The sequence below is a fragment of the Strigops habroptila genome, chromosome Z (genome assembly GCF_004027225.2).
Source record: "Strigops habroptila isolate Jane chromosome Z, bStrHab1.2.pri, whole genome shotgun sequence".
Classification (NCBI taxonomy): domain Eukaryota; kingdom Metazoa; phylum Chordata; class Aves; order Psittaciformes; family Psittacidae; genus Strigops; species Strigops habroptila.
The window spans coordinates 58,773,551-58,788,634 of NC_044302.2; the positions used below are offsets into that span (position 1 = coordinate 58,773,551).

Genomic DNA, 15,084 nt, shown 5'->3' on the forward strand with positions numbered 1-15,084 from the left:
GAATATGTCCTGAAATAATTTTATTTGTAAGGGACAGGAGGGTGATTGAAGATGTTCAGAGATACTCATACAATAAGAGATTGGGGTTGGCTCTGTTAATGAAGTGAGACTATTTAAGAATTGAGATGGGGTTTTTATATACAGCACATAGTCAATTTCTGATGCTTATTGTCCTAAAGTTTTACTGAGTTCACTGACAGTATTTGTTGTTGTTGATGATGATGATGTTTCGGTTTTTGGAAAGGCAAACAGAGGGAATTCTTGGTCATTTCTGACCTATTGTTATACATCTAAATTGTTAGTTAGCCTTTTAACTAAACCCTTTATGAATCACCTTTCTAAGCTGATTTGGACTTTCTCTGCTCACCTGTAGGTAACAGCATTGATAGGATGTAAGGAAATTTGCAATGTTTGCAAATTTGGAAGCACTACCATTTTCGTCTGATTAAAAACAATATAATATGAGTGGGCTGGAGGAAAACAGACCTCTCTTCTTTTTCAAAAAGATGATTTTTTAACAATGCGAAGCTAACGTGAATATAAATAATTTCTTGGCTTCTAGGCCAAAATAAACAAAAGCTAAGTATCTCAAAGAACAAAAGGAGAAACTAAGGATTCTGCTTTCCTGCAGGGCTGCTTGAGCTTTAACAGCAAGTGTCACAATTTGCTAGCCAGCTGACATTTCTCAGAGCACTTCAGTAGTGCCAGGTGGCTCTAGTAAAGAATAATGATTTGTTACCGACAAACAAAAAGAGGTCTCTATTTGAAGAAATTCTAGTGGCACGAGATATTTTTGCTTAACCTAATATGTTGATGCAGAAGTTGTTGCATCACCCTTAATGCGTATTTTGTGCTTTTTTGATAAAAAGTGCAGTCATTGTTTTTCTCCCCTTAAACTTCTAACAGCTTGATACTTATGAAGTCTAAAGCCAACTCATTAAACATAATTTTTCCTGAATAACATTCTAGGTTAGGTGATCTTTGGGTATTTGCAACGTGTACCTATAGGAAGTATAAAAATCTGAGACTGGGCACATTTATTGAAAAAAGCATGTTTGGATTATCTTTTTTCTAGAAATTACTGAACTCAGATTTAAACTAAAAGTAAAACTATTTTAATGATGCATCGATTCTTTCTAAACTTAAATTCATTAATCTCTCTTTTCACTTTTTTTTTGTTGTTGTTTGTTTTGTTTTGTTTTAAGGAATTCTGTGGGAAGTTTGCATTTTGGCTTTTGAAATTGTGAAGGGAAGAGGGGAAATTAATTCTAAATCTCTGGCTAGTTAAGCCAGAGGGCTTAAAAAAAAAAAAGATTTATGGTTGACTCTGGTAAAGCTATTGAGTTTCCTTTTGTAAGTTAGTGTAAATGTGTGTTTTATTTCAGCAGCAAAGTCTCCCCTTTTTCAATACAAAGAGTAATAGCACTTTCTAGGTGGGTGTTTCTTAAACTTCTTAAAGAGAAAGGAGAAAGAAAAGAGAAGGAGATTTGAAACTGCTTTTCCTGTCTGAGGCCAAGAATAGACTCAAAGCTTGCCAACCCTTTAGCTTCTTTCTTATTATTTCCAAGGGTTATGTTAGTGATTTGCAGACGGAGCTTAGGCTTTGGAACTTATCCATTAAACAGTTGTGTGGTCTTAGCCACAGTAGTAGTGCAACATGTTTTTCCTATGCTAGTTTCACAGAAGGTAACTGAGCTTGAACTGGTGAGGGAACAACAATGCAGCTTCCCCCTCCCTTCCTTTCCCGTAATTTTCTTTCCTGCATATAATTTGGAGATTAGGCTTAGGTTCGTTTTGAATAGTATGGAAATATGTAACATTTTCTTCCGTTTTAAGAAATAGAGGTAAGATATGAGGTTAGTGTTTTTAATGTTACATTTATCAGCAAGATGAACAGAATTCATCGCAAACATTAATTTCTTTTAAAAAATCAGACTTTTTTTTTTTTTCTCCAGTTAAGTTTTTCTAGTAGGTTTTCATGGTCCTTTTGTGTATTTTTGCAATTACTACTTTTTTTTAAGAAGCAAATTGCAAGTACTGTTGTTGGAGCAAAGTTAAGGCAATTGGCCTTATGTAAGAGCACTTGAGCGGTTTTACTGCAAACACTGACTGAAGGTGAGCCTGCTCACATTCTTCAAGGGTAGAACTTCAAGGGTGAAGGGGTCTGTTGCATCAGGTACAGTGTGGAGAACTTCATAGAATCTGTGTTTTCCTGCCTGGGAATATGTGAAAAGCAATGGAGTCTGTGCATCCGCCAATGTTAACTTTGTGAAAAAATAATATTATTCCTGGATTATTTATTTTTGGGTTTGGGTTGTTTTTTTAGGTTGTGGTGGTTTTGGGTTTTTTTGTTTGTTTGTTTGTGGGGTTTTTTGGGTTTTTTTTTTTTTTTTTTTGGGCTTTTTGTTTTGTGTTTTTGGGGAGGGTGTATGTGTGGGGGGGTTTGGTTTTGGTTTTTTTAATTTATATTAAAGTAATATTCAATCTAGTAATTTATCTATAGATTTTTGTAACTTGATCACATAACTTAAATGGCAAGACCCTTGTCTCTGTAGGAGCGTTTACCAGAATAATTTGTTTACAATCAACTAGTCTTTCATGGTTATCAATGGAGATTTAGATGTGGGCAGATGTCAGATTGTCATTCCAAGTGAGTAAGGACAAAAATGAGAGCTCCAGTAAATCCTAAACTTGTGGTATAGAATTTAGCTAATGAAAACCATCCTATAAATGCATGTATCCATGAGCTGTGCTGAAACAAAAAAACTTCCTGACAGTAAATGTCAGAAAGAAATGTAAGAAGAAAACCCTATCCTTAGGCACTTTGGCCCTGATCCAGTACATTACTGAAGAAAACTCTAAGCTTTCTTAAAGTTAAGTTGAAACTGAAATGATGTGGTGTGGAAGATAACTTCCTAATCTAGCTGGTTAGTGAGATGACTAGGGAAGATGCCTGGCTAGATTTGCTGTTCACAAACAGAAGGACTGGTGGGTGATGTGATTGTTGGAGACCGTCTTGGGGAAAGAGATCAGGAAATGATAGAATTTTCAATCCTTGGAGAAGTCAGGAAGAAGGTCAGCAAAACCTCCATCTTAGACTTTTGGAGGGCTGACTTTGGCCTGTTTAGGATGCTGGTTGGCAGAATTCCTTGGGAAACATTACTGAAGGACAAAGGGGTCCAGGAAGGCTGGACACTCTTCAAGAATGAAATCCTTAAGGCGCAAGAGCAGGTGGTCCCTGTTTATGAAAATCAAACCAGTGGAGAAGATACCAGCCTGGCTGAACAGGGAGATATTGCTGGAACTGTAGGAAAAAAATGAGAATTATCATCTGTGGAAGAAGAGGCTGTCACCCCATGAAGAGGACAAGGATATTGTTAGGTTACGTAGAGAGAAAGTTAGAAAGGTTAAGGCACAGATGGAACTAAATCTGGCCAGTGCCATAAAAGATAAGAAGAGTACTTTTTTCAGATATATTAGGAATAAAAGGAGGGCTGGGAAAACCTCCATCCTCTATTGGGTACTAGAAGAAACATAGTCACTGAGGTTACTCAAATAGACTCAATTTGGTAAAGTGGGAGGTTGTTGACTAGCTAATCATCAAAATATATGTGTGTGCATAGTCTATTTGAAGTGTATTTTAACCAATTTTAATTTTAAAGCAGAAATTGGAGATTTTCATTAGGTTATCAGTGGTAAGCAGTTAAAGACAATTTTTTTTACCAGCTTATCAAATACACTCTGATGTGCTGATAATAGTTGTTAACCAATATATGCCATGTAATTTCACCTAACATATACACCAAGATTTTCATAAAATATTGAGAATACAAAATTAATTAGAGTAAACCAGTACTATACTTTGGAAGCTACATTGTGTTTAAATCTGTATAATATTTAACTACCTTTTTTCTTTTACATTTTGATTTTGGTTTGCGGAAAACTAATTTTCTGTCTTTTCTGGAACTAAAGAGCAAGTGAGCAAGAGGTCTTCTAAGCAAAATTACAAGTCTTTGTTAAAAATTAAAATTAAGAGGCTTTGTTATGAATGGGTAAGTGCGTGGAAATAATATGAATTGTGTTATGTCATAGAATTGGTTTCATAAACAGCCTCTGAAATACCATGCTGCTTTGTCATTTACAGACTTAGCCACCACGATTCTGCAGAACTAGCTGTTTATTTCATAGCAAAAAGGTTCTAAAAATACAAGACCTGTTTGTGTTTTACTGTTGATCATGTAATCTAGAGGGTATGGGACAAAATAAAACTCTTAAGCCTTCAGGCAGGATTTTAAAGAAAATATTACTTAAAAATACCTGTAGGAATTAGGTTTGGACTGAGCTGCTGGAAGCTAGCAAACAAACAAATTAATTTACTTTTAAACAAATCAAAGCAATATGTGTACCTTGCTTCCTGAGGACTCTTTTTAAAATAATGTAGGAATTATTTTGAGATGTTAGAATCCTACCATTCAAAGAAAAAAAAATAGTGCCTATTGTATAGCATTTTTATTTTTTTAGTAATGATTGGAAATCATACTCTCTAATTTATCATTAATGTTGTAATTGACAACATAGTTTTGAAGTATTTTTAAAGCCAGGTTAGAAATAGAATTTGATCTCTTGTCTTCTAGACCTGTGTTGAAAGCAATTGTGCCACCTGACTGTACAGGGAACATCTAAGAACAAAATTGATGTATAGACTCTTGAAATCATTGCTATACAAGAAATTTTCATTCCAAAATCTGATAAAATGCAAAGAGGAAATAGCACTTACTTCTAATGCTTCCTCTGAATAGTTTTTCTTCTTACACCTGCTTTTTCTTAACAGAGCTGAGGAAATCTGGTTTCTTTCAAAGCAGATGGAAAGGTCAGAAATAAACCTGTTACTTGACCAGATTTCAGAAATTTACCTTCGGGTATCTGTGTTGTACTTATTCCAACAAATTCGCATGGATCATAATTTTCAGGAGAATGTCATTAATAATATCTTCTCAAAAAATATTGGCACTCTGTGTTTTCAAGGAGAATATAATAAAGAGAAATATCCTGTATGATAGATAAATGATAGATTCTTTTGTTCCGTCCTGCTCTACCTGTCACTTTGACAGGCTCATCCAAGTTGGCAAAAAGGGCCCAGTGGTGTCAGGTTTGAATGGCTCATCCCGGTGAAACCATCCATCTCCTCTCTCCAAAATATATTGCCCCATTGATTTTCACATCTGCTTCTGAGGATGTTCAGTATCATAAATACTTTGAAGAGAGTGTCTTGAGAAGTTTCCAGAAACAGATTGGTTTTTATCTGTTTCCCCTGGAATGTCTTTGAAACTGTGTCATAAATTCCAGGACAGTTGCTACACAAATACAGTTACTGGCATAAAGCAGCCCTGTTATAAAAATCAAGTGCTATTTCTGTGCTGATGTGTAATTTCAGAGGTAATTCTGCCTTTAATTCAGGTTTCTATATTTTTCCCCATGAACATAAGCAGTAAGAAACTTCCTGTTACAGAAAGAAGGGGAAAAAAGCTTTGTATCCCTGATTAGTGAAGGCAGTATCAGAAGACTAATGTACGTTCTCCCCCTTTCTGGAGCTGCGGACACTAGCTGAGTTGGTATCTGCACAGTGCTGTGCCGCTTATCTCAGTTGAAGGGCAAATTCTGCTCCAGGAAGGTAATTTCCAGGCTTTCATAGATGCATGTGCTCCAAGAGATCAAACTTCAAGAAACAAAGTGCATGGAGTAACTCAACAAATCCCTTATAGCGCATGGAGATTGGCCTTCATTACTTAAAGAGGAGTATCGAAAGAGTTGGCTTAGCTTAATTGAGAAGTGATATGTAGGAAATGTTATTCAGTTGCTTAGTCCTCTTTAGATACAGATGGACAATAAGCAGGGAACATAGTGACCTATTTTCTTAATTTGTATTCTCAGAAGTCTTTAGTTTCAAGTCTATTCCCTCCACTTTCCCTGACTGAATTAATAAGGGACAGCCTTATAGCCAATCTATAAATCAGAGGAGTAAATGTTAAATCAGGCCTCCTCCACTACAAAACCTGGAAGATATAGTATCATAGAATCAACTAGGTTGGAAAAGACCTTTAAGGTCATCAAGTCCAACCATTAGCCCAGGACTGCCAAGACCACCACTAAATCATATCACTGAGGGCCTCATCTACATGGGTTTTGAACAACTTCAGGGACGGTGATTCCACCACTTCCCTGGGCAGCCTGTTCCAATACCTGATCACCCCATTGGTAAAGGAATTTTTCCTAATATCCAGTCTAAAAACATATGAAGCACTGCATTCACACTGATAAAGTAAATGATTTTATGTCTTTGTGCAAATGTTCCTAGGATTATCTGCCTGTTAAAGATATTAAAAATCTCTGTGCAGCAGTGGTTAAATTGAGTTAGCTAAAATAATACTCAGTATAAATTGCATCAATAAAACAAAGCTATTGGCAAGCTTGTTTAAGAAAGTTGGTCATTGTGAGGGCTTTATGAAAATTCATTAATTCAGTTTCAATCTGAAAGGGATTATGTGACAGCACGTTAATCCAAGGCAGGCAGGATGGATGTATTCTCTTGCAGCTAGAGCCAAGGTGGTTTTCTTCCTGCTTCCTACTTAATGGCAAGCGAAATCAAGAAAGAATTTCTGTTCTCACAGTATGCCTGACTGCAGTTCATTTTCCAGAATCATGACACTTTTTTATTCTTCCTCCTGAATGCAGCACTTCTGCCACAGACTCATCCATTTTTCTGGCTTGTAGGGTATGGCATTAGTGGATTAGACAGTGAATGGTAATGGATTTACTGCTAGAAATAGCTGACAATTATGTAGATCTCAAATTTTCTGCGTCGCTTAGGGATATTCAGCAAAAGCATGCATAAGTATGAATGCTTATGAATGCTTTATATTTCTGAAAGGGTAAAATGAACTAACTGATTTTTGGTTTTTTAAGTCTCAGATCTTTCATCAGATCCCTCTTTTAAAAAGAATATATCGAGTGAAACACCCTAAGACCACGGAAGTCACAGAGCTTTTGTCTGAACTTTCCTTTTAATTACATATTTTTAAAATTAAGGTCTTCTTCAGTGTTTGCTGATTCTGACCGTCTGTTACAAAGGGTTTATACTTAGTGCCATATGAATAATTTAGTTTATACTTTAAGTCTCAATGATATATAAAGCCCTCAAATGAACCTCTGAAAAGGGAATGTAGCTGTTGTTATATCAGTATGTAGCAATAGAGGACAGGAAGAAAAGAAAACAGTAACAAATTCAGAGCAGATCATTTGATAAGCAACATAAAACTACCTCTGCTCAGTTATGACAGCAGGATGCAAAAACCTGCTTAAGATTTCCCACAACAGTTTACATAAAGTAGTTCAGTCAGGAAGGTACTGGGGTGTAACGTGTCAAAAGAAGAGTAGAGCTGTAGTACAGCACTGAATAACTGGGGAAGCACAAAACCAGAGTGCTGTTAGAGTCCTCTGTGCGTGCCTTCAGAACTAATGTGTCAGATGTGTTCATCTGACTTCACTCTGGAGCTATCATCAAAGGATTGTTTTGATTTTTATATTCGGAAGGGTTTATTAAATGTGACTTAAAGCATTTCATAATGAAATTGTAGAGAATTAAATGTCATACTAAAATTTTATCATTATCTTTTCAAGATAATGAGGAAATTAAGTAAATTAAATTGTGAGGCTAGACCCTGAATCCTGTCAAAAATACTGGAGCCTCTTGAAGGAGCAATACAGAAAAGTAAATGTTAACTTTGAGTTTTCTCTTCTTGATCAAGACTACAGGTGAGTTTTTTGCTGTGTAGCAATGTTGATTACTGCTATCCAGATGATACCAGAATGAAATTCCTCCCAGAGAACTGAAACCTACCTAAGGTCCATCTGGTTTTGGCATGGATGGCTTCCATTGCTATTGCACAGCTACTGAAATCTGTGGTGTGTGAACCCATGTTTGTAGCATAGCAGCTTGCAGCATTTTCCTTAAGGTTGATGAGAGCTGCCTGCTCTTCTGTGTTGATGGTGTAAAATGCCCACAACTGACCAAAAGATCTTACCCCAATAGCAGTCCAATATAGTCCAATAGCAGTTAGTTCTTTTTATGCAGCATGTTGTAGCCTAATACTTTTTTTTATGACACTTCTGTTTATTTCTCACAGAGTTTGCTGTGCCATCTCCTTTCTTCTTCTAAGTGGGAAAGTAACGAAGCTGAAACCAGTACATTCATATCAACTCTTGGCTACACGTCAGCAGATTATTATTGTCACTTAGTTAAAAATGTAAGTATTTTGTGCAATTGAGATTTTGTTAATAATAAATCACCAGTTTATAAGCACATACATGGAGCTGTCATTGTGATAAGGAACATGGTCTGAATTTTGTTTATCTTTTCTTACCTCAGTTACTTTTACAGCCTTTTAAGGGAAAAAATGAAGTGGGAGATCTCTGGACAAACAAGAAAAATTTTACTAGATTGTGCTGTAATAGAGGTTCATAAAACCAAAATTCCTGTTGCTGTTGTGTTACAACAAAAAAATTCTACCCTATCAATGTTTTTCTCTGTGAAGTTTAAATTATATATATTATTTTGTGTATTAGAATGTAACTCTCTGAATTTTTTTTTTGACTGTATGAACTGCATTTAAAATGGTATATGAGCCCTAAATCCTGGGAGCAGTGTTTTTTACATTTAATATGTAAAAATAATGGGAATAATATTTCATAATATGTTGACTTCAATTACATAAAGCATATAAAAATCATTAGTAATGCTCTTCTGAAATTTTGCCTTAACTTTTGGGGAAGCAGACCTAAAGTAAATAGCTTCTTAGTTTTCAGATGTGGAAGGTATATAATATGTGTTCAGAAACATTTTGCAGCATGGTTTATTCAGTGATCTGGACAGCTTTATTTTGGCATCAATAATAAAAGAAAATTTAAAAAATAAAGCTAAGTGAATCGAGAAAATTATTAATCTCTACAGTATATCAGTCACATAGAGAACCATAGAACTAATGTCTTCTTATTTGCAGTACGTAAAATATATTTTATTTTATTCTATTTAACAGATGGTCTTTTCGTTAGTAACAGAACTCAGAGGAAATCAGTTCAATGGACTTTACATTCAGGGGAGGTAGGTGTTATCTAAAAACCATTTTGATATGTTTTAGTTTGGATCATTATAGTTCAGTGAGGCCCAGTCTTGGGCAATTTAGGCTTTGGTTGGAAAGATTTTGATATATATGTAGATAATTTCAGGTGTGGACAAGCTTGTTAAGATGTGCTTCACATGAGAGTTTATAGAATGGTCTGAGAGACATAGAATGGTTTGGTTTGGAAGGGAACTTCAAAGATCATCTAGCCTAACTCCCTTCTGCTGCAGGCAGGAATATCTTTCACTAGATCAGGTTGCTCAAAGTCCTATCCAAGCCTGGCCTTAGACACTGCCAGGGATGGGGCATTTACCACTTCTTTGGGCAGCCTGTTCCAGGGCCTCACCACCTCACAGTAAAGAACTTCTTTCTTATATCTAACCTGAACTTCCCCTCTTTGAGCCCATTACCCCTTGTCCTGTTGCTACAGTCCCTGATGAAGAGTCCCTCTCTGGCATCCTTGTAGGCCCCCTTCTGATACTGGAAGGCTGCTATGAAGCCTCCACGCAGCCTTCTCTTCTCCAGGCTGAACAGCCCCAACTTTCTCAGCCTGTCTTTGTATGGGAGGTGCTCCAGCCCCCTGATCATCCTCGTGGCCCTCCTCTGGACTTGCTCCAACAGCTCCATGTCCTTATGTTGAGGACACCAGAACTGCACACAGTACTCCAAGTGAGGTCTCACAAGAGCAGAGTAGAGGGGCAGGATCACCTCCTTCAGCCTGCTGGTCACGCTGCTTTGGATCCAGCCCAGCATACGGTTGGCTTTCTGGGTTGCAAGCGCACACTGCCAGCTCATGTTCAGTTTCTTATTGACCAACATCCCCAAGTCCTTCTCCTCAGGGTTGCTGTTTAACAACACATAGCCTGTAAAGTTACAGAAACGAGGAGGCTAATCGAAATACCTTCAAAATATCATAAGCTATTAGCTTGGCTGTTTTTCTCCCTTCCTTCTTGCACCTAGGTGTTTGTGTAAGGAAGAGTAAATGAGCTCAGTTCATTTATAGCTGACTTTAGAACTGAAATCATGGACACAGTTAATAAGGAACATCACCAAGTTTTGTTCAATGTTGAAAACAAACACCCACATTTCATAAAGTAGGATGAAACAGACTGAGCTGAAAGCTCATGAGACTTTTGGGAAGAGAAAAATTTGATTTCTACAAGGAGAAGAGGAAAACTTTGAACTTAGGTTCATTTTTGAGCATACGAATTATAATACGGCTGTTTATTCAAGTTGCAGAGACAAAAGCATTTCGCAGTTAGAGGTATACATTGTTTCCTTTCTCCATTCAGTGATGCTCACAGCAACACAGATGACAATATCTGTGCAAATCCATTGCACACAGTGGAATGCGCTGTGCAGTATTCTCCAAGAACATATTTTGAAGATTATGCCGAAGAAGAAGAAAATTGCCTTTGCAGGCTTTTTCTTCCGAGTAAGGGAAGCTGCTTAAGTTTGCTAAACCTGGATAAGGAATTAGAAACAAAATTTTGTAAAGGGGACTGATTTAAAGTCTCAGGTCTATGAACTTTACGTGTATATTCTGGAAAAAACTACTGCCCATTAAATACCAGCTGAATAATTACTATTCATACCGAAACACTTCTCATAGTAAAACTGCATCTCAAAAGTATTTTAGTGTAAGAAACCTTAAACACATATTTGGTTAGGTGCTCACTCAGAAATTTGAGTCTTTGAAAATGTGTTGTGTTTTATTTCTCTGACTGTGGAAACCACAATGGTACCCCATGTCCACAAATCACAGTACTTCTGTCAGCATATGCCAGTGACCATTAGGCAACATCTATTTGGGAGTAGGTTTAATACATACAGGGCAATAGAGTTAGCTCTTTTTCACAGTAGCCTGTAGTGTAATTTCTGCCTCAAAACTACATTTAGAAAAATCTGCAGTTTCGTGTGCTAGAAAATGTATATGCTCTGGGAAACTTGTGATTTCCTTTTGCAAATGTTACCTCTTGCATTGTGTGCTATTTTCCTTTTTGTTTATGTTCCAAAGGTTCCATGTTTTGTTTATGTTCCAGGTTGCACTCTCTTTAGTCATTTCCAAGCATGTAGTTTTAGTGTGGAGGTCAAATGAGTGGTTCGTATGTTAAGATCCAAAAGTCTTAAACATTCCTTCAACTGTAGACCTGTAAGACAAAAACTTTTCAGCCAAGCACTTGAAGACAGCAGCAGTCATATTGTTTGGTTCATAGAAGTTGTCTCTGTTGAGAGGATAAAGGTCAAGGAAACAAAAGGAGGCCTTAAAAGCAGCTAGGTGGTCTCTTGTGAGTGTCTAGCAAACCAGCATGGGAGCTGTGAATCTGTAGTCTTAATCTCTGCTTTGCTGATCCTGAAAATGCCAAAGCATTCCCTCCTAGGAAGGGTTGATTACTGAGTGAACCCAACTGGCTGCACTTCAGAGTTGGGGTGATATCCCTCATCTGGTTTGCCTTGAGCACTAAAATATAAAAATTTGATCTGATTTCTTGAGGTTCTTCAGACAATATGCAATGACATGTCAACAGTCATTCAAATAAGTATTTTTTCTGCAATTAAGATATTCATCTCTTATATTTCACCTTCTGTAAATAATTTAATCTTCTTTTACCTTATTATTTTAGAAATTGAAGTTTTGACTTTTCTGAAATATGAACTGTATTTATTTTTCCCTCAGAGTTTCAGCCAGTCGCGTGAATGCTATGTCCCTTTTCTGTCTGCCTCTTATTACTTTGCCTGATGTCACTCCATTGCTGGAAACTCTCCTTCTTTACCATGGAGGCGCATCAAAAGAAATTCTCAGTTCACAGTTTCTGGAAGCTGTGAATGAGGCCTTTTTAAAGTAAGTAGCATGGTCTGTATGCTTTTCATTCTCTTTTCCTAAACATTATTAATTCAATTAAATGTCTTTTCTCTGTGTTTGTATGCTGGACACGCTGTACATCTTCTGCATTCTAGTATTTCCCTTGCAGCTGAATAGCAGAGCTCAGGTTGTAAGCCAAAGCAGAATTTTATGTTGCTGATGTGAAAATTGTGGAATAATAGCTTTAAATATTGATTGGAACTTTGTCCCACCTTCTCTCTAAAATGGATGTTAAAGTCTTCAATTAATTTTAAGAATTTTCTGAAAGATCTGATTGCTTTTCAAGGAAGTGTGATTTACCTTTCACATAAGTCTATCAACATTCCTAACCTGATATTTTGAGAGCCGCCTTTATTTTTCTGAGCGTGAGATACATCCTTATGTTTGAGTGCTTCTATATTTCTTTTACTTTTTTTTCCTGTGAAATTTGTTCTCAAGATTTTAAATTCTCCTGGTTTTCAGCAGATAATTTTTAATGAGTCTGAAAGAAGCAATTTGTGAAATATAACTTTGCTTATTTTGCTGCCACTAAACCCACTGTTTTGATAAAACAGTCTATTGATGAAAACCAGCTGAGTGAAGCTGCATCAGCAGATTGGCTATGCCAGGGAAGGAAAGACAGGGAAAGCACAGCCTACTTCTGGTGGAGAGTTGGTTTATTCAAATTATAGCTGACGGCCTGTATTATATAGATTTAATTTTTTTTTTTTTAATACTAGAAAAGGTCCTTTGTGAACACTTCAATTATCCATTTTGTCTCCATTTTAACCGAAGTTTTAATTGCTTTCTTTTTACTCAACATTGTAATTTCTGAGATGTTCCAATGAAAATTGTTATATTGGTCCACTGAGGAATCCAGCAAAAATAAATAATTAGTGGAAAAACACAGCTACTAATTTGTACACATTATTAGAAGTTGAGGAATATATGTGGAAAAGGAATGTGAAGGTCTATGGTGAAATGCATGTCCTGAAAAAGAGAGAGCTGTCTTTCACTGTCTTTCACTGTCCATCTTTTGTGGCTTCTGACTGGACATGTTGCACAAGCAGTAACACAGTTTGGAAAACTTTTGGAGCAAGGTTACAGGTTCAGCATAGGTGATCTGTACAGATGTCAGTAAGCCAATGGGCAGTCCATCATGATGTACTTTTGCCACTTCATGTTGAGAGTCTGAATGCTTTAGGTGGTCATAAAATGTTCTTCTGACTGAAATAATCGTCCCTTTCTTTAACTTCAGGGCTACTTGTTTATCACAGTGAGGCAAAATTATTCAGTTCACATGGCTCTTGAGTAAGTGATTCTTTAAAGGGCCCTTGACAGAAATGTATGGTTTCCCTGAGAGCAGATGTAGGCTTTGCATGGTATGCTCCTGGCCCATCACTGAAGCTTATGCGATCTTATCATGAATGTGCTTGGTTGTTGGGTTTTTTTATCTCCACTTTAACAACTGAATTCTGTGTTCCTTACCTCTGTCATTGTGTTCTGAACTCTTGTTTTCCTTCTGAACATGGCTGAAGCCTGCTCCAGGAAGTAGGGATATTAGATCCTGGGATTTGCAGTGCTCCACAGAACTGAGCATTGTCCCAGTGGGACCATCTGCAAGGGTAGTCATGGAAGGCTGTGCGGGCTGATAGTTAAACGAATGTATGCCAAAATACATAACTTGAAAATGGATCCCAAAATGGTGTTAAATCTTTCTTATCAAAAGCTTTAGTTTGCATATACATCCTAATTTTAATTTTTTTCAATCTTAACTTAAGACCGAGGCACAGATTTCTTTTTGTTTATTGTTTTTCGTTTGTTTTTAACGTTTTAATTTGCACCTATCATGATAGCTGTAAAAAATATTCCAGGATGTTTTGTGCTGTGATATCTTTTCTTCTTGGGTGGTTACTTTAGTGTATTTTCAATTGTGCTGGTCCACACAAGTTACAGTGTTGTCTCAAAATAAACTGTGCCTTTTATTCCTAGTGATACAACACTGTACTTCAGCTGAGCTATAACTGAAGGCTTTAGGTGAAGCGACAACTGCCTTCTAACCATTTATCTTTTAAATGGCTCTGGTCACTGTTGGTGGGCTGAAGATTTAGCTGCCTCTACCTCATTTATTTTTTTACTTGTTTCTCTGCAAAGACAGATAATGGTTTGATTTAGACAGCAGTAGTGCTGGGGTCTTCCTGCTTATCTGTTAGGTGCTGGCACTTTCTGAGCAGACTGGTCTACAGGAAGCAGTCTGGGTTTGGAGGAGCACAGGTGTGAAGCAGGACCTTTCTTTAGAGAGGAAGGGAACTTCAGACTTAAACCTTCAGTTTCCATTTGCTGGCATCCATCATAACCAAATTTTTAGGTTTTAAAGATATGTGGTAAGGTTTCATTTGTAGATGTTGGTGATCCCCTGTCATTCTTTGCTGTTATTGTTTGGTATTGAACAGAGTACAGTAAACAAGATTTTTTCTCTTGCTGCAGGTTGATGTTTGTGTCTTCCTTTTCCCCAGTGTGCTTAATAAAAAAAAAACGAAACCAAAACATTTTTGTCTTCCTTCCAGTTTCTCAGGGGAAACAGTATTTTTCTCTCCAAACCAGGAAGAAGATCTCCCTCCCTGAAACTGCTGTCTTCAGCCTGTGGCTTCGTCACTTACCAAGCCTTGAAAAAGCCACATTATATCTTCTAGACCAGCTGGTTTCCATACAGTTGAATTCACTGGAAGAAGTGGCTTGTGTCATAAAAGACTCGTTACTGGTATGTGCAACATGTAGTACATTTGATACTGCTCTGTTGTGCTTCAGAAGTGACAGAGTTTCAAATTTGTCAGCATATTTGAGGGAAATAGCTGTCATTTGGCATCTAGCTTGCTAATACAAAGGCAAATCTGGAGTCTCAAAAATGTCACTAAATATTTAGTTTTTACACTGAATTGGTAGAAGAGAAAAAAGATTTCATCCAGTGATGAAGAATGGATGAAGAGAAAAGAATCTGACTGGTGGGGGTGCTGAGTACCTGCCTCTGTCTTAAAAAATCCTAAACTTTGGCCGGGGAGGATTTAG

The 15,084-nt window shown here is 36.9% G+C and overlaps 1 protein-coding gene across 1 annotated transcript in view; it reads left to right on the forward strand.

Moving 5' to 3' along the window:
• Nucleotides 1-15,084, forward strand: part of FANCC (FA complementation group C) — an 80,340-nt gene that overhangs the window by 40,432 nt on the left and 24,824 nt on the right. Inside the window, exons 5-8 of the mRNA XM_030511713.1 lie at nt 8,184-8,303; nt 9,093-9,157; nt 11,854-12,018; nt 14,623-14,779. Of these exons, the coding sequence (XP_030367573.1) occupies nt 8,184-8,303; nt 9,093-9,157; nt 11,854-12,018; nt 14,623-14,779 (507 nt within the window). The remainder of the gene's footprint in view (nt 1-8,183; nt 8,304-9,092; nt 9,158-11,853; nt 12,019-14,622; nt 14,780-15,084) is intronic.